Below are 27,589 nucleotides of genomic sequence, written 5' to 3'. Positions count from 1 at the left end.
CTCATCCCTCCACTAGTGCCCATTCTCCAACACCAATGGTCCCAGCATCCCTCCCATCACTCCCATCCCGTCCACTCCAACCCACCCCACCTCTGTGGCATGGCAGGGTATTCTCTTTTGTTCTCTCTCTCTCTCTCTCTCTCTCTCTCTCTCTCTCTCTCTCTCTTGGGTGTTGCGGTTTGCAATAGAGGTATTAAGTGGCCATTAAGTCTACTTTCAGCACATATCTCCCACCCTGAGAGGGCCCTCCCAGCACCCTTTACTTGGTGGTCTCTTCTCTATCTGAGATGCCTTTTTCACCAGCATGTGAGGCCAGCTACTAAGCTGTGGAGTAATCCTAATAATTATCTTTACTATTCTTGGGTGTTAGTCTCCTAATCTGTTACTTCATATTCCTCAAATGAGTCCAATATTTCTATGTCTGGCCCTCTCTTTCTGACTCATTTCACTTAACATGATACTTTCCATGTTGATCCACTATATGCAAATTTCATGACTTTATCTTTTCTAAGAGCTGCATACACTTCCATTGTGTAGATGTACCAAAGTTTCTTTAACCAGTCATCTGCTTATAGGCACTCAAGTTTTCTCCAGATTCTGGCTATTGCAAACAGTGGTGCAATAAACATATAAGTGCAGATGTCATTTCTTCTATACTTTTTGCATCTCCAGAATATATTCCCAGAAGTGGTATTGCTGGATCAAACAGGAGATCAATTTCAATTATTTGAGAAGTGTCCAAAACTGTTTTCCAAAAGGGCTGAACCAGTCGGCATTCTCACCAGCTGTGAAGGAGAATCCCTTTCTCCCCACGTCCGCTCCAACAATGATTGCTTTTGTTTCTTGGATGTGGGCCTGTCCCTATGGTGTGAGATGATATCTCATTGTCATTTTTATATGCATCTCCCTGATGATTAGTAATGAAGAGCATTTTTTCATGTGTCTTTTGGCCATTCAGATTTCTTCTTTGAGAAAATTTCTGTTCATTTCGTCACCCCATTTTCTGATGGGGTTGGATGCTTTCTTTTTGTAGAATTCAATCCGTGCTTTGTATTTCCTTGATATCAACCCTTATCTGATGAGTGAATATCCTTTCCCATTCTGTATACTGTCTCTGTCTTCTTGTATACACTCTATCTTTTGAGGTACAGAAGCATTTCAGTTCAAGATAGTCCCATTTGTTTATCTCTGTTTCCACTTGCTTGGTGATTGGCTTGTCATCTTTGACGATACCTTTAGCTTTAATATCGTTGAGGGTTTTGCCAACCTTGTCTTCAGTGTACCTGATGGAATCTTGTCTGATGTTGTGGTCTTTAATCCATTTTTATCTGACTTTTGTGTACGGTGTTATATAGAGTTTTAGCCCAGTTTTTTGCATGTAGCTGTCCAGTTTTGCCAGCACCATTTGTTAAAGAGGTTTTCCATGTTCCACTTCACATTTCTTGCTCCATTATCAAAGATTATATGATCATATATTTGAGGGTGTGTGTAAGGATATTCAACCCTGTTTCATTGGTCTGCGACTCTGACTTTGTTCCAGTACCATGTTGTTTTAATTATTACCACTTTGTAGTAGATTTTGAGGTTGGTGAAGGTGATACCTCCCATCTTCTTTTTCCCAAGAATTGCTTTAGTTATTCATGGGGATTTGTTGTTCCATATGAACTTCAGGAGTGTTACATCCATTTATTTGAAGAATTTCATGGGTATCCTTATAGGGATCTCATTGAATCTATATAATGCTTTGGGGCCTACTGCCATTTTGGCAATGTTAATTCTTCCCAATCTATGAGCAGGGGATATGTTTCCATTTTCTTGTGTCCTCTTTTATTTCATGAAGTAGCATTTTGTAGTTTTCTTTGTACAGGTCCTTTACATTTTTAGTTAAGCAGATCTCGAGTTACTTGATTTTCTGAGGCATAATTGTAAACGAAATTGCTTTTTTCATATCACATACATCTCTCTCTCTCATTGTTTGCATATAAGAAAGCCATGAACTTTTGTATATTGATTTTATAGCCTGTGACTTTACTATGAAAGTCTGTTGTTTCTAGGAGTTTCTAGGTAGAGGCTTTAAGGGTCATAGTGTCATATCATCTGCGAATGGTGAGCGCTTGATTTCTTCTTTTTCTATCTGATACCCTTAATATATTTTTATTGCCTAATCGCTATTGCAAGTACTTCTAGTACTATATTTAACAGAGGTGGTGAGAGTGGGCATCCTTGTCTTGTCCCTGATCTTAGAGGGAAGTCTCTTCGTTTTTCCCCATTGAGGATAATACTTGTGGTAGGTTTATGGTAGATGGCTGTGACTATATTGAGGAAAGAACCTTCACAACCCATTTTGGTGAGAGATTTCATCATAAACTGGGCTGAATCTTGTCAAATGCTTTTTCTACATCTATTGATATGATCAAATGGTTTTATCTTTTCTTTTGTTGATATGATGTATTATGTTGATTGATTTCCGAATATTAAACCATCTTTGCATCCCTGGGGTGAATCCCACTTGGTCATGTTTTACGAACTGTTTGATGAGTTGTTGGATTCTATTTGCTAATATTTTGTTAAGGATCTTTGCATCCGTGTTCATCAGGAATATCTTTCTGTAGTTTTCTCTTTTTGTGGTGTCTTTGCTTCTTTTGGTTTCTTTTGGTATTAAGGATATATGTGCCTCTTAGAAACTGTATCAAAGAGTTTCTGTTTCTTCAATTTCCTGGAAAAGCTTGAGAAGAACTTGCAATAGGTCCTTTTTAAATGTTTGTAAAAATTTGCTAGTGAATCCAACTGGACCTGGGCTTTTGTTTTGGGGAATACTTTTTATTACAGTTTCAATTTTTTGCTATTTATAGATATATTCAGGTATTCCTGAATATATCTTCTTGGTTCAAGTTTGAGAGATTATAGGAATCCAGGAATTTATCCAATTTCTTCTAGGTTCTCTTGTTTCCTGGCACACAGACTTCCAAAGTAGACTCTGATGATCTTTTGCGTTTTTTTGGTTTCTGTTGTGATGTCCCCACTTTCATTTCTGATTCGGCTTATTATGGTTCTCTCTCTCTCTCTTTCTTTGTGAGTCTTGCTAGTGGTTTATCAATCTTGTTAATTTTCTCCAAGAACCAGCTCTTGGTTTCATTGATCTTTCGGATCGTTTTTTTTGGGTTTCCGTGTCATTAATTTCCGCTTTTGTTCTTTCTTTCCTTCTGCCTTGTTTGGGCTCCTTTTGCTGGTTCTTTCCTAAGATCTTGAGCTGTGAAGTTATGTTATTTATGTGGGCCCTTTCTTTCTTCCTGATGAATGCTTGCAGATCTATAAATTTTCCCCTTATCACAGCTTTAGCTGCGTCCTGAAGGTTTGGGTAGCTCGTGTCTTCATTCTCATTGGTTTCCAGATATTTTTTCATTTCTTCCTTGACTTCCTTCCTGACCCACTCGTTGTTCAACATTGAGTTGTTTAACTTCCAGGTGTTTGATTTGGTTCTCTGCATGTGTCTGTGAATAACTTCTATCTTCAGTGCGTTGTGGTCTGGGACAGGTTGCAGACTGGGTGTGGTGCTGGAGGATGTCGCAGGGGCGGACAGGATCACCAATGAATATCTTTTGATTAATAGTATCTGGATCTGAAGACACATTGACTGCAAAAAAAGAGAAAAAAAGACAAAAGACTGAATTTGATTTTTTAATTTTTTTTTTGAGCAGAGGCCACACAAGGCAGAGCCAGGGCTTACTACTGTGCTTAGGAATAATTGCTGGCAGTGTACTCTTTGGGATGCTTTGGATTTGGTGGTGTGCCAGGCAAGCACTTTATCATTGTACTATGGTCTAGCTTCAAAAGAGTTACTCTGTATGTTTATTTTTTGTTTGGAGGCCATGTTCAGCGGTACTGAGGCTTAGTCCTGGCTCTACACTTAGGGGTCACTCAAGGTGGGATTGGGGAACCAAATTATGGGTGTTCTATCCCTGTCTCTTCTCCACCAGACTTGCTTTTTCTTCTTTTTCTTTTTATTTATTTATTTTTGCTTTTTTGGGTCATGTCCGATGACACTTAGGAGTTATTACTGGTTCTGCACTCAGGAAAGACTCCTGGTTGTGCTTGGGGGTCAGATGGGATTCCTAAGGTCAAAACTGGGTTGGCCACGTGCAAGGCAAATAGTCTACACAGTATGGCCCACACACTTGCTTCTTAAAGGAAAAAAACCTTTTTCTTTATTCATTGCAGTTTATTGAGCTAAGCATAACAGCTTTTGGCATTCAGTGCTTAACTCCAAACCCACCACCACTGTCAGTGTTCTTCCTAACATGTGTTAATATTTAGAGTATTTTATAAAATAAAGCTAACCTATATTCAAACCAAAGTTCTGTTCTTATTGTCTAAGAGTCATGTTGAGTTTCAGTTTTCAAAATCTGTGTAATCTCTATGTGAGTCACTAGAAACTGTTGAGGAAGACTGAGTGAACTAAATAATTGTTATTAAAATGTCTCATTAATGGGAAGTATCTGAGAATTTCTAGTAATAATATAACCATCATCCTTATCTCTAGTTTAAAAAACCTAGGAATAGAACCAATCAGAATTTACATGGGTTCTGTCATTTCTAAGACCCATTTTTCTCTTGAGAAATCGTGGAATATTGAAACAGAAATAAGACAATTCCATCTCTAACTAAAAACTACAAATTTTATATTAGAAAAGTTAAAAAAAAGAACTAAATTCATAGATTGTGATTAAAGACCTAGAATTCTCCCAGGTCACAAAATTATTGAGCTCCATAGGTATTAGAGCTTACTGTAATTTCTTAAGTTAGATAAAAGGAATTTATAGAAATTATCAAAATTTAATAAACCTAGGGTCAATATACATGAAAGCTATAAAATCATCCTTGAATAAAATAGTAAAATATATGATAAATTTAAGTGTGACTTTGACTGTAAAATCAAAAATTTAAAGTTAAATGTATCAATAGAATATTTTCTATTATGTTTTTTGGGGGCCATACCCGGCAATGCTCAGGAGTGACTCCTGGCTCTAACTCAGCATTACTTCTGATGGTACTCAAAGGACCAGGTGATCGAACCAAGGATTGCCGGGTACAAGACAAACATCAAAGCAGGTGTATTATGGCTCTGAGCACAAGGATGTTAACCACTCTTGTAACCACTCAAAAAAGAGTCAACCACTCACTGGGTTACCAGGCTAAGCACAGGGTGTTGGACTTTTTTTCCAGGTTACTTAAATCCGCTATGCAAAATACTTCTTGTGCTGGATGTTCTCAGTGTTCCTCAAATCCCTGTTTTTCTTTACCCACTTTTCCCACTTGGTTCTCTCCCTGAAAGACTGACCGCTGTGGACGCATCACCAGTGCTCTCTTCCCTATCTCTGCTTATTTCAGCTAACAGGAAGCAGAGGAGAAGGCCCTGGGGCACAAAGCAACTGAGTAGCAGTGTGAAGGACACATGGCCCTCCCATGCTGACTGGCAGGCTCTGCATTCCTCTCCCCTGTCACACTCTCCCACCCCTACAGCATCCTCTACCTGCCACTTGAGGCCCAGGACAATGATGGTTGTCTACCCGCTCCTGCCTTGGGTGCAGGACTGACTACGCCTTGTTCTCTATCCTACTTCTCATCTTTATAAGTAATCCCTTAATTGTAAAGATTCTCTCCAACCAATTCTTATCATAAGTCTGACTCAGAAATAAGTTGGGTTTCAGTTGCTATTACTTAAACTATTGTGAAAAATCCAAAGTGTCAATGTGAAGAAAGTTAAAAAAAAAGTATTAAATAGAGCCAGAAAGATACAATAGTGATTAAGATGCTTGCCTCAAACTGGGCTGTCCCAGGTTAGATTCCCTGTATCACATATAGTTCACTGAGCACTGCCAGAAGTGATCATTGAATATAAAGCCAAGGAAAAGCAAAAGGCAAAGAAAGTCAGGTGTGACTTCAGAATTTATTTTTTAAAAACTCAAATAAATACATATAATTATTTTAAAAAAAACAATACAAATTGTATACCATATATACTTCTTTTTTTGATGCTAATACAAGGTTTTTAAAGACAAATCATTGAGAGAGTAATTCAAACCTTTTAAATATTAGAAATAGAAAGATTTTTCAAACATATTATGAACATCCGTAAAATTGAATAACACTCATACATGCAAAAATGCACACCTGCTAAGACAGAATTTTGGGGGAGGGACTGCCAAACAGGTGCAGGGGCCGAGTCATTCCAGGCCACCTGGGCCAGTTGATCAGTACAAGGCCCTAGGGTACCATGAATAGGAGCTTCAGTGATGGGACTACCTCTATATTCTGAACATGAAGCATGCACTCGGCCCATTGAGCTTTCTCTCTGATGCTTGGTTTGATCTTAGAGAAAAGCATTTTAAAAAAACTTTGTCTTTCCTTGAATATTGGGTTTTATAAGAGATTACAGAAAGATAGAAAATAATTATTAAAGAGAATTATAGAAAAAGAGAGCTCAGCTTTGGTATTAGTAAAATGTGTTACTAGGTCAAGGTCCTTACATCACTTGCACTCCATTGCATAACAATCACCTACCTTTACTGCATTACACTGAGAGTTAAATAAAATATTAACAAGGGATTCTTAAATCAACATACCTTGGTGGCGCTTAAAAATTTTTCTCACACTTAAGTGAAGCTCAGAGACACTGCGCACAGTATGCAGTTCCAAAGAAACATCCTCTGGTGTTTCTAGATTGATAGCTGAGACCCTAGAATAACAGCAAAAACAGGTTTCTTCAGTGGCTCCTTCCATCCATGTGTCTATGTCCATGCCCCTCCATGGCCCACACTGTTTCTATGGACACTCACCTGCTCAGGGTGTCTTTTATACCCTGTAGAGAAAACATGAACAAAGGTGAGTGCAGGAACATCTGACCTTCATAAAGCATAGTATATGCAGGGAAGTTCTCTATAAACACTCCTTCCAGGAAAGAAAGGAAAGTGACCCCATGGGTGGGAATGGAGCCAAGGCCTCACACATACAGGGTAAATTCATTTGTGTTGAGGCACACCACTGAACCCCTAACCATAGACATTGATGGGTTTCTAATAAGATGATTCCATCCTGAGCCCCTTGGGGATGCACATGACTACTTGTTTATCAACCTCTCTGATTTCCTCACTGATATTGTGCTGTCTGAAAACACACCAACCTATGGCTATTGGGAAAGTGCTCAGAACGATGCCCAGGGTACCACTTCCTTTCAATGATGTGATTTCCTTAGAGTGAGTTCATATTGGACACTGCTTACATAAAGTCCTGAGTCCATCCAGAGTCCCAGTGACTGAAATGCTTAGGTACTGATAACAGGCACCACATGATGAAGGAAGCTGAGTTTTTTTGTCAGGGCCAGGGGAATAAAACAGTGAGTATGGAGATGTGGTTAAGGCAGCTCAGTTGCCTGTCTGAGATGACTACAAAGACCATACTACACCCCTGAGAACCCCACTCTCTCCATATCTCCACCCCCAGTCTCCTACTCCCCTACCCCACCCACACACACATAGTGCATCTGATGCAGAGATTCTGATACAGAGCACATTTGGTGCAAGAAATAAGGAAGTATGGTTTATGGTTCTGATGTGCACTAGTGCCTACACTGAAGGACTGAGAGCAGGGGCATGGTGAGTCACTCAAACTATGAAGCTCAAGGGACAGTGCTGCTGAGTACGGCAAAGTCTTGGTAGTGACTGGTTGCAGCACAAACTTAGCCCCACAGGTTCTCTGTGGTAATGGTGGATATAATCGAGCCTTATATTTGCTACCGTAAATGCACAAAACTAGAACTCTCACAGCTCAGGAGACACAATAAAGAAGAGGAAGAAGTAAATCCAAATTAATGGGTAAACATCTAAAAAGAAGTAAATGCAAATTAATGGGTGAACATCTAAAAAGTTCCCAAGCAACCAAGAGAATTTTTGCTCATTTTCTGAGTTGAGAACTTCAAAGTAAAAATCATAAGGTTGAATGAATTAAGGAAAGCAATAGAAAAGGTAATCAACAAAGCAAAACAAAGTATTAGTCAGGGAGTATCTGAACTTAAATAAATTTAAAACTTCTTTGGAGGTTCCAGCAACTGGGTGACAGATGTCAAAGAACAAATCAAATAAGAAAATAAGATTTAGAAAGCTATCAATTAAGTAGAAGAAAAAAATATGAAAGGTATATGAGAGCATTATGGGCTAATTATAAGAGGAACAGCAATCAAATTCAAGGAGGCCTTGATGAAGCTGGAGTGATAGTAGAGTGGGTAGGATGTTTGCCTTGCACATCACCTACACTGGTTTGATCCCTGGCACCCCAGGAGTGATCCCTGAGAACACAGACAGAAGCAAGGATTGAGTGCCAATTGTGGCCCCAAAACAAACAACAAAAACAAAAAAGTAGTCGCTGAAGAAAAGGAAAGTGAGAATGGGGAACAAGTGTTTCAAACAATTATAGCTATCTCTTGCTCATCAAGGCCATGTTCTCCGTTGAACACTTTGAACACATATCTCACTTGTCTCTGTATATTCTTTGCTTCTATGTTCTTTCTTGAACAGATGTATCCTCTTTCTGTGCTCTCATATCTTTCCAGTATGTCACTGTTCTCCCATTATTCGTCGATTTGCTCGAGCGGGCCCAGTAACGTCTCCATTGGAGACTTTGTTGTTACTGTGTCTGGCATATCGAATACTCTCGGTAGCTTGCCGGGCTCTCCGAGAGGGGCGGAGGAATCGAACTCGGGTTGGCCATGTTGGCTGTGTGCAAGGCAAATGCCCTACCCACTGTGCTATCGCTCCTGTAAGTTTGAATAAAAACTACCTTGCATCACTGAAAAAATAGAAAAAGAAATGAAATTGTGGCTGATAACTACCCCATTCTGAGTACTGACTCCCACATCCAGATCCAATATATTAATAGTTCTAATAGAACTAAGGTGTTCTAAATAAAAGTAACCCAGATCAAAGAACTCTAAGACATGCTGTAATTAAAATGATAAAAGCAAAACATAGAAATAGGATTGCAAGAGCACCAAGATACAAATGAAACTTGTATACAAAGAACCACCAAAAGATTCAAATGAAAACTCTTGATTAGTATTGTTTGACACAAGGAACAATTTGAATGAAACAAACATCCCAATAAGAATACTCTATCATTTGTCATCATTTAAACTTGAAAGCATTAAAGAAAACAAAACTAAAACTAAAGAAATTCATTACCATTTAACCAATTTATTAAAACCACTACAGGGTCTTGTTTAAAAAGCAAAGAGATCCTACTCGGAAACAGTAGATAATGAAAATATAAAATGGGGGAAAGCAGAGAAACAATGGCATCTTTTATAAATACACAGTTGCCTTGATATGAAAAGAGTACATAGAATCACAATATCATAGGAGACCACCAAAAATAAGAATTGAGCTCTCATAAAATCTAGAGTTTCCTGTTCTGAGGATCATTTCAAGACCACAACTACATAAATTTACATTAATTTTCAAAGGTATTTGCTTTCTCTGTGTTTATTATAGTACTATTTACATTGGCCAAGAATTAGAATCATTCCAAATACCCCAATAACACATTGTGGATAAAGAAATTGTGGTACACATACAATGAGATACTACTCAAAATAAGAAAATTGAAATTCAACAGTTCATTCATCTTAGTAGAACTACAGGGTGTCGCGCTGCACACAGTGAGTTAAAAGGAGGAGTCTGAACTGAGGAAGTAGACCTCGTGAATCTTCCATATTTCTTACCCTCTGTTCTCAGTAGCATGGGAATAAGACATCTCTGTTTCCTACAAGTGCTCAGACTCACCTGCAGCAAAGTCTGCGCTGAGTCCTGACATTTCTTGTCCAGTTCCAGGATGTTGTTCTTGAGTTCTTCTACTTTGTTGTCCAGATGGGCTACATTGTTCTTCAGTCTGATGAGCTTCTGTTCTTTTTCTTTCTCTAGACTATGCATATAATACTCCTCTGCCAGGTGCATGAAACTGTGAAGTTGTTTAAATTCAGAATTGATTCTTTCTTTCTCATGCTTTATTTTCTCCTATAAGGTAAAAAAGTGCTCAGAAAGTGAGTACACCCAAATGTTCATTAATGGATAGATTCATATCCAATATGAGTCACACACAGAAGCAGCTGAAACTTATTCAGTGGAAATAAATAAGGAATATTTGATGCAGAGTGCAACATGGATCAATCAGCAAGACAGTGAGCAAAACAAGTAACTCAGAAGCAGAAAGCCAATATTATAAAAATCTGCTTTTATGAAATAAGTCATATTCATAGAGACAGTGAATACTAGAAAACAGGAGGAAGAAAAATTAGGAATAGGAAGAGAGGTTTAGTTTGGATGATGAACAAGTTTTGCAGGTGGATAAAGGCAATGGATGCACAAGCATATGTACAAACACTGTTACAGAGCTGTCCACTCTAAAGGGTAATATGGTGATTTTATGTTATGCTTAGACACATGCATGCAGACACTCATACACACACAAATTTCCTCAGTTAGGGTGATGTAGCCTGAAGAGTTATCCATGTTTCCTTCACTAGTTATGCCTGGGAAGAAGAAATTCACAGGTAGATAAGGTCATCAGAATTAGATCTAATTTTCTGGTAAAATTTCTTCTGTACACCAAGAAGCTGGTATAGGTAGTATGAATAAAGTGCAGAATAGAGCTTGGCCAAAGTAAATGAAATATGAGTTATAAAAATAAATATGAATTTTTATTTTGAAATAAACATGTGTTCCTGTGTTTCAGATAAACTTTTGGTTCAAGAAACCCCTGAAGTTTCTTCTTGAACCTTATTGAAGTTTCCAGCTGAGACATCACAACTGGAGTAAGGATGACCACCCTAGCGAGTTCATGAGTCTCACCAGGGAGAGGCCCAGTTGGCAGATTCTAATCATAAATACTAGAAATATCAACCCTGGATTCAACTCACCACCTTAATGTGTGAAAATTTCTAAAACAAAATGATCTATAGGACACAGATTTTATCTGGTAGGGGTGGGGACTAAACTTTAATATTCATTTTAACTTTCCATTTCAGAAAGTATTACAATGTTTATGAAATTAATAAATGAGTAAAATTTTTTAAACACATAAAATAAAAGTTTATTCAATTTATTTTGATACAATTCAAAATATATCATTATACATTTGTAATGCACTAGTTTTTTATGTGTGGTCCTCACAATAAAAATTTTGGTATGTTTTCTTTTCTCTAAAAATTACCTCCTCCTTAATAGTTATCCCCAGTTTCTCTCAGCTTCATCCGTTAACCAGCAGCTCCTGTAAGGGTTGGTATATTAGGGAACTACCAATCTATATTCTTTAAATTTATATTTCCCTATTCTTAAATTTTTATGTAGCTAGAACAAAATGAAATGCGATCTTTTGTTAGGATAGTATTTTCCTATCCTAGGATAAGAAAATACTTAGGATAATATTTTTTTCTTTTTTTTATTAGTGAAACACCATGAGGTACAGTTATAGACTTACAAATTTTGTGCTTGGGTTTTAGTTATACCCATCCCTCCACCAGTGCCCATCATCCACCACCACGGGTTCCAGCATCCCCCCCCCCCCCCCGTCCCACCCTGCCTCAGTGGCAGGGTATTCCCCCTTGTTCTCTCTCTCCTCTTTTGGGTACTGTGTTTTGCAAGAGAGGCATTGAGTGGCAATCATGTTTGGTCTATAGACTACTTTTAGCATGCTTCTCCCACCCTGGGAGGGTTCTCACAACACCCTTTATTTGGTGCTTTCTTCTCTATCTGAGCTTCCTTTTCACCTAGCACATGTGGCTGGCCTTCAAGTCATGGAGCAAAATTACTGGTACTAATCTCAGCCATTCCTGGGTGTTAGTCTCCCTTTTTGTTGCTTTATGTTCCCCAGATGAATGCAATCTTTCTGTTTCTATCCCGCTCTTTCTGACTCATTTCGCTTAACATGATACTTTCCATGTAGTACCACTTGAATGTAAATTTCATAACTTCATCTTTTCTAATAGCTACATAGTACTCCATTGTGTAAATGTACCAAAGTTTCTTTAACCAGTCATCTGCTTTTGGGCAAAAACGAGCAAAATTTTTATTTTTAAGTGGGAAATAGGCTTAGCTTCAAGTCATGTGTTCGTGAAAGGTGTTTATTTATTTACTTTTGATTGTGATGATCTTCCCACCAATCAAGATCCCAGATATGAAAGCAAAGGGCTGTCTTTTGAGAGATCATATTTGAGATTTGCACATAAAGAGTGAGGACTGAGGTTTAAGACACCATGAAAAAGCCAAAATGACTCACTGGTCAGTGCAATGATATTCCAGACTAATGTACTATATCAATATATTTGTAAACAAATCTCTTTTCATTCATAGGGAGTCTGGTTATTTACTGAACCAGAGACCCATACACTGTAGTTGTCTTTTGTATGTTCTTATGGTAGTTCTGGTTCTCCACATTAACAGCCTCATTAAATTGAGTTCATTGCATCTCATCAGAATGAATCTCTTTCTAAGTGTCCACAAACAGTGGGTCTCTGAAGCTGGAAAGCTTGAGTGTTAGATGCTGCCCTGTGGTAAATGCATCAAAATGATGCAGTTGAGGCTTCAAAACAGGTAGGTATATTCAAAGTTTGAGAATTTGAATCCTGTCAAGGATCTTTCAAGTAGACTACAATATTTCTACTTCGTAAACTCAGATATTGGGAATTCTAAATTATTACTATCACAAGGTTGAAGAATTTGAAGCAAAAATTTAATAGACACATATAACCAAAGGAGTAAAGGGAAGTGATGCTTTCTACATTACTTTTAACAATCTGGACCATTTATTGAATAATGTACTGTTATAGTGCTTTCACCAAGCACAACCTACTCTTAGACAAGATGATGGCATGTAGTTTGACCACAAGAAGCTTCAAACTCTCACCTCCCAACTACTTATTTTCCGAGTTGTATCTAGCTTCAGCTGCATATATTTAGATTCTGTGCTTTTCAGTTTTGTGACTGCTCTCTGGAGCTTTTCCTGTGGGAAAAAATGGGTGTTAGTTTATTCAGTTGGAAAAGTCTTCACAGCATATACCATAAATCATAGGCTTTCAGATAATTAGAATAACATTGAGTATTTGTTGAGCCTTTAGATGCTGAGAGAAAGCATGTGGACAATTATGAGTCCAATAACACAGTTGATCTCCGTGGCAAACTGCAAAGCTGGTAAGATGTTTACCATTGTTCCTGTTATAGAAATCAATTCTTTGCATGGGATTAAGTAAATTGTCCAAGGGAACAATATATTCTTCAATCCCATATTAGACTAAGGAAAGAGGCAGCAGGACAATGCCCACTTCTTTCTCCCACCACAGTCAAAGCAATCATCATATGTGCCTTTGAAAATATGTTAATCTAAATCTCTCACCAGACTTCATTCACAGGCTTTTATTTCTAAATAGTTAACAACTCCTCTACATCTTTAACTATGACCCCACCCTATACATGTGGAAGTTATGTGAACTTCAGAAACTGATGGCTCTAGTTTATATTGAAACAGAATAATCTTCTCATGTCAAAATTGGTCCTTATTAACCAATAAAAAACATTCCATTCCCAGTCCTCCTCTGAGGTATGATTCATCCTCTCAACCGTGATCATGGTTTAAGGCCTAAATTTTACTCCTGTGTCTTCAATTATCTTTCTTTCTACACACCCTCTGGCCTAGGCATGGTGCCAAGCAAGCCTTGTTTTCTGTGTCCTTGTCATCAGTCCTGAGTATAGGACACTCCGACCTCTAATGACTTTTCTACCACATGAAGGATACAGGCAGACTTCAATTATTAGTTTGCATACCTCATCATCTTCTAACAAGGTTGAGACAGTACCCTGAGTGCCTAGAATGATCCAGGTATATAGTATTAGCTTGCGTGTAATTGGGAGGGGGTCCTTTTATTTTTTAAATGGAGGAGTACTGCTATTTATTCAGGAGGGGGTCCTTTTAGAATGCACTCCAAAAATGGAAAAAAAAAAATTCTCATTCCAAAGGAAATTCCATTACTAGAACTTTCAACAGTGAGATCTATAAAAGATTCAAAGATATCTGAATACCCTTTGAAATTATACCAATAAAGTCAAGGAAATGATGAACTTGAATGCACAGTTTCTGAGTACAACACTACTCTAATATGAAAATAAGTCAAGAAGAAAACCTAAAGATAAAATAAATCACCAGCATTGAACATAGACCTAAAAATTGTCAAAAATATCTATGCCAAAAAATGCAATACAGTACACTGTTAGGATCATATATCATGTACTTGTTAGCTGTTCAACATATGAAAAAAAAGATGAGATTCATACAACTACATTTCAATTGAGAGAATAAGAAAGTAAAAAAAAACTATATCACAGCAACAGAAAGATAAGATTCATACAACTATATTTCAATTGAGAGAAAGAAAACAAATGATGAGATTCAATATTCTTTTATGAAAAAAAGTGCTTTAAAAAGCAGGATAGAAACGCTATTAGACAGCACCTGAACTTTGTTTGCATTGACACCATTGCAGTTGAGACCAGACTCAGGCTGCCATCGCTGGACCCACTCTGGGAAGGGAGGCAGAACCCTCCTTTCCGGCTAGGTCCCAATAGCCTCTACACCTGACCTGGGCTATATTAGCAGGCTCACACCCAGCTTCTAGAGCACATGCCACCTATGTAACTGCACAAAAGACATACACAGCAAATCACACACTGCTCATAATTATAATTCAGGTCATTCAGTGATGAGAGGCAGAGAAGAGAGCAATCCCCAGCCTAATACCTCAGCACCTTCCAGGGTATCTATCTACAAAGACTCCCCCAGAACATTAGAAAACCAATGGTAAAGGCCTGCCCAGTTCACTGAGTGGAAATAATACCCTTGAAGGCACAAACAACAACAACCAGCTCTCTAAATCCTCAGTGACTTTTTGCCAGTGCCACCATGATAAAGATGTTTAATGAGCTCAAAGAATATGTGGCAGAGGTATGCAGCAAAGCCCAAGAAGTCTAAGAGTCAAGATGAGAAAGCTCCAATCAGAAATGGCAAAATGAAGAGCAGGGTAAGTTACATTAAAAGCAAAAAGCCATAACAGAAGCTGATAGCAGCCAAATTATGCAGCTGAGTATAAGATCAAGGAGCTTCAAGATGAGATGGAGGAAACTGCTACTAAACAATCCTGTTGAGTGTTAAAAGGAAGTAAACATTACACCAGGGCACTATAGGATGAATATGGTCACAGTCATGGTCCTCCCGTTGTTCATCACTTTGCTCGAGCGGGCCCAGTAACGTCTCCATCATGAGACTTGTTGTTACTGTGTTTGGCATATCAAATACATCACAGGTAGCTTGCCATGCTCTGCCATGTGGGCGAGATGCTCTCGGCAGCTTGCCGGGCACTCCGAGAAGAGCGGAGGAATCGAACTCGAGTTGGTCATGTTGGCTGAGTGCAAGGCAAGCGCCCTACCGCTGTGGAAGAATATATGAATCATCATAGTTGCTGAAGAATAGAAAAGGAAATTTTATGAATAAACATTAGGTAAAGAAATCATTAATAGGAATTTCTTAGAGTAGAGGAATACAGGCACTGAAATCCAAGAGGCCTGAAGGTTCCCTATGAAAATATTCTCACTTAATCACTTAATCACTTAATTTCACGTTAGTCATCGATTTGCTCGAACGGGCACCAGTAAGATCTCCATTTGTCCCTGTCGCATGCTAGTGTAGCCCATGGCATCTGTTTGCTCTGGCAACATGAAGAGCCTCAAACCGATCATTCATGATCTTGACGAAGAAGTCTGACCATCTGGTAGGTGGGCGGCCACGCAGTCTTTTGACATCCCGTGGAATCCAGTCAGTAACAGCTCTAGTCCAGTGGTCCTCTTTAAATCTCATTACGTGACCAGCCCATCTGATTTTTGACACCTTGGCAAAAGAGACAGCGTCCCTGATTCTTGATCGTCGACGGATGTCAGAACTCCAGATTCTTTCTCTCATTCGAGTGAAACATGATATTCCAAGCATAGCTCTTTCTATTCTTCTTTGGGAGACCTGAATAGCGTTCTCATCTTGTTTGCGTAGGGCCCAGGTCTCTGAGGCATATGTTAATGCAGGAAGAACAGTGGAATCAAAGAGATGTGCCCGGAGATGGAGGTTCTTTGTCCTCTTAGCTATTTCTTCAACATTCTTGAAGGCGTTCCAAGCCGCTTTCTTCCTTCTACGCAGCTCGGGTGCCAGGTCATTTGTCATGTTGACTTCTCGACCTAGGTACACATAGCTGTTGCATTCGGAGATGGTCGTTCCGTTGAGAACGAATGGGGCATCAGGAACGAGGCTGTTTCTCATGAACATTGTCTTCGTAAGATTCAGCTGTAGTCCTGCCTTTCCACACTCATGGTCAAAGTCAGCCAGCATTTGTGCCGCTTGGCTGATGTTTGGTGTTATTAAAACAATGTCATCAGCAAAGCGGAGGTGGTGTAGTTGCCGACCATCTATCTTCACTCCCATTCCTTCCCATTCCAGTTGTCGCATGATGTTCTCGAGGGTGGCACTGAAGAGTTTCGGTGAAATGGTATTACCCTGCTGCACCCCTCTCTTGACATCAACGATCACTTCTTTGTAGAATGGTGAGATCCTGGTAGTGAATCCACAATACAGCTCACGGAGCATCCTGATGTATTGGGCTTGAATTCCCTGACTGGCTAGGGCTTCAATGACCGCTTCCGTCTCAACAGAATCAAAGGCCTTCTTTAAATCAATGAATGTTAAACAGAGCGCATCTTGAACTCCCGAGAAACCTCAATGAGCTTGGTTATCATGTGGATATGGTCGATGGTGCTGAATCCTTTGCGGAACCCGGCTTGTTCGCATGGTTGTCCTTCATCTAGTGTTCTGCCAATCCTATTTAGGATGACTCGAGTGAACAACTTGTAGATGACAGACAATAGGCAGATCGGGTGATAGTTGTCAATGTCATGGATGTCTCCCATCTTGAACAGTAGTACGGTCCTGCTGGTTTTCCATTGGGATGGAACCTTGCATTCAGACAGGTAGCGAGTGAACAGCCGAGCCAGTGTATTGGTGAGTACTGACGGCAGGTTTTTCAGGTGTTCAGGTCTGACCTTGTCTGGGCCGGGTGCTGTTTGTTTCTTTACCAACGAAATGGCGTGTCGGATTTCAGAAGGGAGGACGTTGGGAACGACATATCCATCCTGTGGAATTTGGTATGTCGGCAAGTGGACATGGCTATCGAAGAGATTTGAGTAGAAGTCATGGACTACCTCCACTACCCAGCCGTCGCCACACTCCAGGACGCTTTCCGGACCCGCGCGGCCGCTTCGCTTATGACACATCATAAGACACTAAATACCCATCTTCCGGAATAGTCGCACCATATTTGATAGGGTTCAAATATGGTAACACCTACAAGGGTGATCAGAGGTCGCCCCAAAAGCCTCTATCCCTCTCAGAAAGACTGGCAAGCTAACGAGAGTATTCCGCCCACATGGAAGAGCCTGGCAAGCTATTTGTTGTGTATTTGATATGCCAAAACCAGTAACTACAACTGGTCTCATTCACCTGACCCTGAAGGCTTCATGGCAGCACTGAGAAGGATGAGAAAGGAGAGGCCGACAAAATCTCAAGGCCGACCAAGGATGCCACAACGAAAGAAGACAAAAATGATCGTCTGTACTTTCAATGCACGTACACTAGCATCAGATGCATCCATCGAGGACCTGATGGTACAAGCGCGAATGATCAAGTACGACATCATTGGTCTGACCAAGACAAGAAGGCATGAATCTCACCATGCTGTTTTCGACACTGGAGAAGAATTATTCCTCGGAACATGCGATAAAAGAGGTGTCGGAGGCGTCGGTGTCCTCGTCAACACAAACTTGGCCAAGAGCATTGATTCATTCGAATGCCTAACAACCCAAATCGGACGTTTACATTTGAATAGATGCGGCTCACTGCCTGCAGTTTCTATCTTCGTTGTCTACACACCAAGATCCAATTATGATGAAGGAGAAATTGAGAAGTTCTACATGGATCTGGAGAAGTTCTATAAAGAAGACCACACCTTCTACAAAATCATTGTGGGTGATTTTAATGCCAAGATAGGACCGAGAATATCAGCTGAAGAACTTCACATTGGGACCCATGGCCTAGAATGGAACGAACAGGGTGAGAGACTGTCTGAGTTCATCATGTCGACCAAGACCATCCATGGTAACTCACAGTTCCAGAAGGCAGAATCTAAACGATGGACATGGGAGTCTCCCGGTGGACGATTCCACAACAAAATAGACCACATCATATTCAATCGACGGTTTTACCTGACCGATGTCACTGTTGTCCCAAAATTCCGAACGGGATCGGACCACTGTCTCCTTCGTGCAAAATTCTACTTCACAGAGCAGGGAGAAAGGGCTGCAAAGTTCAAAAAGAGAACTCCCTGAACGACCACCAACTGGGAACTCTTTGGTACTATTGCGGCAACATGGGAAGATGCCATTGTTGACAACATTGACGAGGAATACGATCAACTGGTTCAGCACCTCCATGAATGTGCGAGGAACGCCAAGAGAGAGATAGCCACAAAAAATCTCCAATCTTCGAAAACTCTTGAGCTAATTCGCCAGCGTGGTTTGGCGCATGCCTCAGGCAACTGCCAGCTAACATCCGAGCATGCAAAGCAGTGCAGAGATGCAATCAAGGAAGACCTCAAAGAGAGAAGAGCAGAAGTACTGGTAGATGCAGCAGAAGCCAGGAAAAGTATTCGTAACGCCCGCCTGTCCTTCGCCAAGTACAAGACCAAGATGACTGCCCTCCGACCTCCTGATGGATCCATCACATCCTCCAGAATGGCAATGGATAAGAAAATATTCTCAACAAGGAAAACTAGATCCTCAAAATGATAAAATCCACAATTAGAGACAGAATATTGAAATCAACAAGATCAAAAAAGCAACTTATGTAGAATCGAAAGCCCTTAAGACTTACAACCGATGTTTGAAACGTGACTACGAGACAGAAGAGAATGGAGGGACATAGTACAAAACCTGAGTGAAATGAATACTTACCCAAGATTGCTTTATCCACTTAGATTATCACACATATTTGAACGAACTATAAGAGCTTCATGGATAGACAACAACTTAGGGAATTTATAGCTTTGAAACCAGTATTGTGAGAAGCTTTAAAAAAACTTCTTTTGCACCTGAAGGAATTAGGGCTGGTAGGGTGCTCATCCCCTACACAGCTGCTCTGAATTTGATTTCTGATATCCTGTAAGGTTCTCTGAGAACCATCAAGAGTAATTCTGAATGTAAAAGCCAGGAGTAACCCTGAGCGTTACCAGGTGTGGCCACAAAATCAAGTACTTTAGAAAGATGGAAACAAGGAATAAACATAATAAAAGAGGTCAAGGACCTGTGTAAGGTCTATTAATACATTGATCTAAGAAATAAGAGGAGGTAAAAATATAAAGATGTTACTATATATCTATAGGAAAAATTAACATTGTTAAACTGGCCACCTTACTCAAAGTAATTCAAAGATTCTATACAATACCTATAAAAGTTATAGTAGCTGTGTCAAAGACACCAAAAAAATTAACTAAAATTTGTAAGAATCACAAAATACCCTAAATAGCCAAAGGAGTTCTGAGGAAAGATACATAGGAAATACTTGTTCCCAACTAAAACAATATTATAAGGCTAAGATCATTAAGATTACACAATATTAGAAAAAATATGCACAGACATATACACTCATATAAATGGAATAAAACCAAGAACCCAGAAATAAAGCCATACAATACGGTCAATTGTGATAAGCAATAATACTGGCATATATAATGGAGAGAGGAAAGTCTCTTCAACAAATAGTGATGGGGAAATTAGATATCCATTTACAAAACCCAGAAATGACTGCTCCTAACACCATATACAAAAATTACCTGAAAATTTACTAAAAACTTAAAGCCATAAAACACAAAGAGGAAAGTACATAAAAATATTCAAACACGGCTTCAACATTAACTTTGAAGAGTTGATTTCAATAACTAGGGAAACAAAAACAAGCAAAAATTACTTGAGAGTATGTGGAATCAAAGAGAAACTTCTCCAAGGTAAAGAAAATGTCAGTGAAACAAAAACATACAAGGAGAAACTATCATACCTCCATATCTAACAAGATGTTAATAAGCAAGATTTGTAAAAAAAAATCATAAAGTACACCAAGTACCATTGCCAAGAAGAACATTGAAAAGGACAGAAGTGAAGGCAGATTACTCCCTTTTGCTACTGTTGCAGACACCACTTATAAGTGTTCAGAGCATTCTCCTGGTTCACACTTCTGGTGGTGCTTGGGGAACCATGTGACATATCTGGGATTTGAACTGGAGTAAGGAAAAATGATACCTTCCTTTCTGTACTATCTCTCTGACCCTAAAATACAGATTACTCTACAAAAGACATACAGATTGCTAACAGGCACCAAAAAATGCCTTGAGGAGTTAGATGGTGGAGTTGATCAGTGGATAGAGGCAGATGGAGTTCAGCATTTTTTAGTGTGGATGTTGTGACAAGTCACTTTTGCAGCAAGTGAGAGAGCACATCTGAAGCATATACTACAGTGAAAATAATTTCTGTCAAATAAATAAAACAGATTCCAGAGCAACTGCAGATGAGGTTATTCGGAGGCTTTCTGGACCCCACACTCACCCTGTAAACTTGGCATGCAACTTCAACAGGAGCAGTGCCGTGTCCTTTGTGCTGTGGTGACCGCTCACAGCACCAGCAGATGAGCTGACCATCATTTTCACAGAACAGATGGAACTGCTCTCCGTGTTCATTACACATGTTCTGATTCATTTCCTTAAAGATTTCGATAATACCTTTCAGCTGCTTGTTGGGCCGGAGACTACCACTTTGAAAAGGTTTCCGACACTTGGGACAATTAAATGTTCCCGGAGATGATGTTTCAGAGCTTTGATTCTGAGTAAGAACCTTTATGCATACACAGCAGTAGCTGTGCCCACAGTCAATGCTCACAGGCTCAGTCATCAGCTTCAGGCAGATGGGGCAGGTAGCTTCCACCCTCAACTTCTTGATAAATGTAGCTGAGGCCATGGTTTTCCTGGAAATGCTGCAATATTGGATCAAGAGGCAGGGATGAAGCAGTCAGAAATTTCTAGTGTCTGAGAAATGCACTCCACCAGAGTTTATGGGACTCCTCTGAGCTTGAAATCTGTCTGAGAGAGATATGGATTGGGATTGAGAAGATTTATTTTATGGAGCTGTGTTGTGAATGACTGTGGCACAATCACACTTGGTCCATTAAACTTAGTATAATTAAGCACTGTAGCACTGTTGTCTTGTTGTTCATTGATTTGCTCAAGCAGGCACCAGTAACGTCTCCATTTTGAGACTTGTTTCTGTTTTTAGCATATCAACTATGCCATGGGGAACTTGCTAGGCTCTGCCGTGCAGGCAGGATACTCTCCATAGCTTGCTGCGCTCTCCGAGAGGGACGGAGGAATAGAACTTGGGTCAGCTGTGGGCAAGGCAAACACCCTACCTGCTGTGCTATCACTATAGCCCTGAGTATAATTAAAATAAAATAAAATAAAATTTAATGTTAATTCCTTGAATCTAACTGCTATTATTGAATTTCAGTTGTTTATTATTTGCTTGAGTCTGTGGTGAAATGAGACCAGATCAAAGATTCCATTTCATTTCTAGAAATATTTTGGACATGGGACTCAGTGAGAGTGAGAAAAAGACAGGCTCCCTCAGAAAGGATGGAGCAAGAAAGAGAAACTCATGGAATGAGCGTGAGACTCCCATTCTGTGAAAAGGTAGCTCATCACTACTACTTTATTTCCTTGTAACTGATATTGCAATTAGGTAGAGTTTATAGGATTCATAAAAAAAAAATGTCTGCACTGGATCATTAGTTCACAGTTCTTGCTACTTACTTCCACGGCAAATAATGATAAAAAAGTATGGGTAAAAAGACCCAGGCTCCAAATGATAATAAGGTCAACTGACACCCTAAAGAAGCTGTGTGCCCTTCCCATAAGCCTCTCTGACCTGAAGACAGAGAATTGAAAGAGGTGGGAGGAGAAGGGGTTATCTTCAGAGCAGAGTTCTTGAGAAACAGAGAGGTGACTGTCACTTCTTCAGGACAACCTGGTCTCCCGGAAGATCAGAATGACTAGAGCCCATCGTCATGGAAGAAACCTGGAAGTCAGCAGTGAGAACAGATAGGAATGACAGGCTTCTGTGGATCCTGGCATTATGTCCCTTGGTGTCCACCAGTGAGTACCTAACATGGAAACACGGGTATCAATAGGAAACACAGGACTTTGTCCTTCATCCATATAGATAGTTACAACTTTGGGAGGATCTTTTCTCTATTTTCAATGTTGACTGTTTGTGGGGAGGAAATAGAGGCAGGATGAGGTACGAAACAAATGCTTTTTTGACATGACAGTAATATCTCAATCACTAATGGTGCTTTTTAAACTAAAGTTACATGTTAAAGCATCTTTGTCTAACTATAAGAACTATCTCTTTAGACTCATAGAGAATATCTTCTGGAGTGAAGATAACTTAGCCTAACTCACATGCCAACCCTGCAAGTTTTTTTTTTTAAATGACTAAGACTGTGTCTGTTGTCCTGAACAAGTTTTAGTGGAATTGTTTTTGAGAATAAAAGCATTCTAAGTAATGCATAAAAGAAAAATCTGGGGATGGGAGAGATAGGATAGTTGGTACTGTTTTTCTCTGTGAGAAGGTTTAACCCAAATATAATTTAAAGAATGAGGAGATTTGGTCAAAGGGATGTTCCATTTATTACAATACCATCCAGCCATCCTATTTCTTTTGTAAATGATCTAAGGAGGAGGCAGAGATACCTTATAGACTAATATTTTTCACCCTCCAATACACTAATAGTCTCAGAATTCTTGCCTCTTCCATAAACCAACTAGAGATTGAGGGAAAAAATACCAGAAGAGTCAGAAACTTACTGTCTCCAAATTAGAGCAATTTCCTCTCATTATTATTACCAGGATAAGCAAAGATGACAGAAAGGGGTCACAAGAGAGACAAAAGATCAAAGTAAAGAAGACTAAAGGTACTCCCAGCTTCTGACCACTCTTAAGCCTGGCCAGCTCCACAGGAGTGCCCGGAAGTCCTCTCCACCCAAAACTTTCTGCTTTCATTGTGGCAAACTTGATTGCTGGAAGTGAGAGTGTCCTGAATGCCCCAAGAAGCCTTGGATCTCACAAAGGAGAGTGACAAGATGGGCAACTGGACAAGGGACCATACTGACACCAAAGGGGACTGTCCAGACCCTTCCACCTTGCTCTTGACCAAGACAGCTGCAAGCTCCCACCCTTCCATTCCAACTGAAGCTATGGGAGTCTTATCATCTTGGTCTCCATGACGGCAAGCCAGACCAAGTCACAGAGCTGACTCTTTAGCCTTACTGTCCTTCCAGAACCCCTTTTTCTCATCTCTCACTCTAATGGAGAATATAAGGCTTCGTGTAGAGGAGAGAAACCCTGAACCCATGTAGAGGACCATGCACACTCTGATGAAGGGCAGGGTATCTTTTTATTCTGGCCATCGTTTCTTTTGAGGTACAGAAGTTCTGAGTTTGACGTAATTGCATTTGTTTATCTTTACTTCTGTTTACTTTGCCGTTGGCATTGGATTCTTAAAGTGAAGTCTAGTTTCAAAGTAGTACACAGTTTTACCTATTTTTCTCAATATAACTTATGAATATGGGTCAGAGATAGAGGTCTTTAATCAGTTTTGTTTTGAATTATGTGCATGGTGTTAGGAAAGTGTATACTTATTTTTATTTTTATTGTTATTATTTTGACTGTAATTGACTAGTTTTTCCATCACCACTTGTTGAAGATGTGTTCCTTACTCCACTTCTTGTTTTTCTTTATTTATTGAAGATTAATTTTCCATATGTCTGATGATCTCTCTCTGGATTCTAATTTCTATTCAATTGATCTGAGACTGAGAGTCTGTTATTATTCCAGCACCACACTTTTAACTAATAAAGCTTAATAGAAATGGATGAAATTGCGGAAAGCGAAGCACTCTATTTTTTTCCCCCTAGGATTGCTTTGGCTATTTGATGAGGAATTTTTGAGCCACAATGTGGCATTTTCTAGTTATAATATTGCTTCTCCTTAACCTCATTTGATCAGGTCCTGTCATCAGTTAAGTCAAACAAGATAAAAAAGATTTTTTACATGAAAATGTACTTTTCAAAATATGAATTCTAATAAAAAATGTGAAAAGTCCTGTTAACAAAAGCTATTAGGAATACTTGAAATTGTTTCATTATAGAAGTTAATAGCACAGAGTGAATACATCAATTTCTTTTTGTTGTTGTTGTTGTTTTGTACTGAAGGAACATCCTATTTCAGTTTTACCTTGATCTCCCCACTGGAAGCCTCTCATTGTAGATCAATTGCGACTCTTCCTTTCCCCTTCACTGGGCAGTCCTGGGGGAGGACTCACCGGTTTGGTCACTGGCTGCACTTACTCTCTCACCGGGGCTGCAGATCAGATTAGTGACCGCATGTCGGTGGTTGGAAGAGTCAAGTCCTTTTGATGTTCTTTATGTAGAGGACAGAGATGGTCATCTGAGCTCCCCCAGAATGAACCAGTCAGCAAGGCAAGCAGAGGGATAGTGAGTCCTTTCAGGTTACCCTTCCTGACCTGAGGGAACAAGAATTCAAAGAGCAGCCAGGAGAACGGGTGGTCTGGCTGCGAGCAGAGCTCCTGAAGGTGACTCAGTGTCCTCCAGAGGTTCAGGGTGACCAGAAGAGAGAATGTTGGCAGCTCCAGGATGTAGTGAGGTGTGGAGCAATGGGAATGGCCTAGTCTGTGGTTACTTACACTGGCTGCTGGTCCCCCAGAGTCCACAAGGGAGGACCTCACAGGGGAGCTGGGTCAGGAGCTCAACTATGTCCCACTCCCAAGGCTACAGCTGCTTTTGGATCTGGGCATGTGCCCCAATCCCACTGTGGAGAGATGGAGGGGAGGGGAGTAAAGGAAGGATAAAGCATAATAACAAAATTTACCTCCAACACACAGTACTAAGATGAAAAGCAGGATTCAACTGAAGTTACTAGAAAGCCAGTTTCTCTCTAATCATAGGGCTCTTCCCTTGGAGACAGGAGAGTCTCCTGTAGAAACTTTCATCAAAGGCCTATGACTTACCTCTGAGGGATGCTATCCTCTGGGGAGAAAACTCTCCTGTCCTCTGAGCCCTGAGGGGTGACTATGGGGCCTTCATGGGCCTCATATCCCTGGTAGGAAAAATGGAGTCACCTGAAAGTGAAAGCAAAAGGTGAAGAGAACAAGAAAGCAAAGTTCAACCCTGACCCACCACACACACACACACACACACACACACACACACACACACACACAGAAAAATGCAGCCTGGACTGTCAGTCCCTTCTCCACACAGCAGTCAGCACAAGCTACTGCTCTGATGTCTCCTCTGTAGCTGAGATTCACTCAGGTCTGGCAAGGAAGTTCACTCCCACTGGATTGAAAGCAGAAACGAAACCAGTGGGGGGTGGGGGGTGGAGGGGCGGAGCCATGTATGTGGGGGCGGGGGCGGAGCCATGTAGGGTAGGGGCAGGAAATGAAAGAAAGATGTTGTCAGTGTGTTTCCTACTGAGCTAGCCCTCAAGTTAGGGGACAGGTACTTGAAGACCCTCTTGAGCAGTAAGAGGGAGGACAAGTCATAACCTGGAAACTGTTCTGTGTCCTCAGTATGAATCTAAACAGGAACCACAGCTCAGCTCCCAGACTCTGACTTCAGATCTTGGCACTTTTTGCCACAAAGGCCCAGGGGAATCCAGGAGTTTTCCTGGCCGGCTTATCTTTGCTCTTCTTGGTCCCTGATTGTTTGAAGCAGCCCAGGAGGATGTGTGGAAGCGAGCATGGCCAGGACAGGGCTCTGGGCATCAGGCACAGGCCCACCCCAGCCCCTTCCCCTCTCTCTGCTCTCTCTGCTTCCTCCTCACTTTCCCTCTGCAGGACTCAGTGCTCAGGACAGCACGGGAACGACTGATGGCCAGAGGGAGAGTTGTCAGCTGGGATCCACCACTCTGTGCCATGGGGAAAGTCTGTGGGTCCACTGTGGAGCCTGTAGTGGCTCAGCTACAGTGGGGGGCACTCCCCAAAGTACTCTGAGATGAGTCTGGTGGTGCTCAGAGGAACTATATGTAGAGCCAGGGATTGGATTGGCATCAGCCATATATGGGGTCAGAGCCTTAATTCCTGTATTCTCTCACTTAGGTTTTTATTCTTTATTTTTAAAAAGTCTTCATAGTGTTTCTCTTGTGCCTGAGCCAGAGAACATGTTTTTTTGCTTTTTATACAAATATATATATATATTTTTTTGAGCCAGAGAACATTTTCACCGATAGTGAATGTGGATTCCTCTGGCACTACAACCTGCCAGCAGTATCCTCCCTCCAAACTTTTTTGATATGTGACACTCTCACTAGTGATAGATGATATTGTAATATTGTTTTGATTTGCATTTGATAAAAGATGACAAAGAACACTTTTTTCTAAGTGTGTTGGCTGACCACATGTCCTCTTGAGGGGAATGTCTATTAATCATCTTCCCCGTTTTTTTTAAATTATATTATTTTTTTTTATTAGTGAAACACCATGAGGTACAGTTATAGACTTACAAATTTTTGTGCTTGGGTTTCAGTTATACAGTGATCAAGTACCAATCCCTCCACCAGCGCCCATCCTCCACCACCATGGGTCCCAGCGTCCCTCCCACCGCCCAACCCCCCATCCCACCCTGCCTCTGGGGCAGGGCATTCCATTTTGTTCTCTCTCTCTCCCTTTGGGTCCTGTGGTTTGCAAGAGAAGCATTGAGAGGCAATCATGTTTGGTCTATAGTCTACTTTCAGCATCCTTCTCCCATCTTGGGAGGATCCTCCCAACACCCTTTATTTGGTGTTCCCTTCTCATTCTGAGCTTCCTTTTCCCCTAGCACATGTGGTTGGCCTCCAAGTCATGGAGAAAAATTCCTGGTACTAATCTCGGCCACTCCTGCCTGGGTGTTAGTCTCCCATTTTGTTACTTTATGTTCCCCAGATGAATGCGATCTTTCTGTGTCTATCCCATTTTTTCTGACTCATTTCGCTTAACATGATACTTTCCATGTAGTACCACTTGTATGTAAATTTCATGACTTCATGTTTTCTAACAGCTACATAGTACTCCATTGTGTAAATGTACCAGAGTTTCTTTAACCAGTCATCTGTTCTTGGGCTCTCAGGACTTTTCCAGATTCTGGCTATTGTAAAAAGTGCTGCAATGAACAAACAAGTGCAGATGTCACTTCGACTATACTTTTTTGCCTCTCTGGGATATATTCCCAGGAGTGGTATTGTTGGGTCAAATGGGAGATCAAATTCTAAGTTTTGAGAGTCGTCGATGATTTATTGTCATTG

General features: G+C 40.3%; 1 protein-coding gene across 14 annotated transcripts; it reads right to left on the bottom strand.

The window, feature by feature from the left end:
• Positions 1-1,965: 1,965 nt before the first annotated feature.
• Positions 1,966-25,641, bottom strand: LOC130040470 (E3 ubiquitin-protein ligase TRIM38-like). Of its 14 annotated transcripts, none has more exons than XM_056132565.1 (10): positions 25,529-25,637; positions 25,317-25,427; positions 24,524-24,812; positions 22,155-22,304; positions 20,784-21,313; positions 12,952-13,047; positions 9,834-10,064; positions 6,837-6,859; positions 6,624-6,736; positions 1,966-3,634 (listed from the first exon to the last, which is right to left on the bottom strand). In XM_056132565.1, exons 5-10 carry the CDS (start codon positions 21,189-21,191, stop codon positions 3,378-3,380), a joined length of 1,128 nt encoding a protein of 375 aa, XP_055988540.1. In that variant the 5' UTR covers positions 21,192-21,313; positions 22,155-22,304; positions 24,524-24,812; positions 25,317-25,427; positions 25,529-25,637; the 3' UTR covers positions 1,966-3,377. The 14 variants fall into 14 exon arrangements, with proteins under 14 accessions (XP_055988540.1, XP_055988541.1, XP_055988550.1 ...); XM_056132566.1 differs by having other exon boundaries at positions 20,784-21,309; XM_056132575.1 differs by having other exon boundaries at positions 22,155-22,389; positions 24,637-24,812.
• Between the last annotated feature and the right edge of the window lie 1,948 nt (positions 25,642-27,589).

Source organism: Sorex fumeus, unplaced genomic scaffold, assembly GCF_029834395.1.
Source record: "Sorex fumeus unplaced genomic scaffold, SorFum_2.1 ptg000094l, whole genome shotgun sequence".
Taxonomy (NCBI): Eukaryota; Metazoa; Chordata; class Mammalia; order Eulipotyphla; family Soricidae; genus Sorex; species Sorex fumeus.
Note: the sequence above shows the minus strand (reverse complement) of the source record. Positions and strands in the feature narration are given on the sequence as shown.

What these genes read in the sequence shown, in the direction of transcription:
- LOC130040470 (XM_056132569.1), bottom strand. Translation starts at nt 21,191, where the DNA reads ATGGCCTCAGCTACATTTATCAAGAAGTTGAGGGTGGAAGCTACCTGC. An exon ending in CAGCGCAGACTTTGCTGCAG is followed by an intron (nt 6,860 to 9,833) that starts GTGAGTCTGAGC and finishes TTTTCTCTACAG; the next exon opens with GGTATAAAAGACACCCTGAG. An exon ending in ATAAAAGACACCCTGAGCAG is followed by an intron (nt 6,737 to 6,836) that starts GTGAGTGTCCAT and finishes CTGTTATTCTAG; the next exon opens with GGTCTCAGCTATCAATCTAG.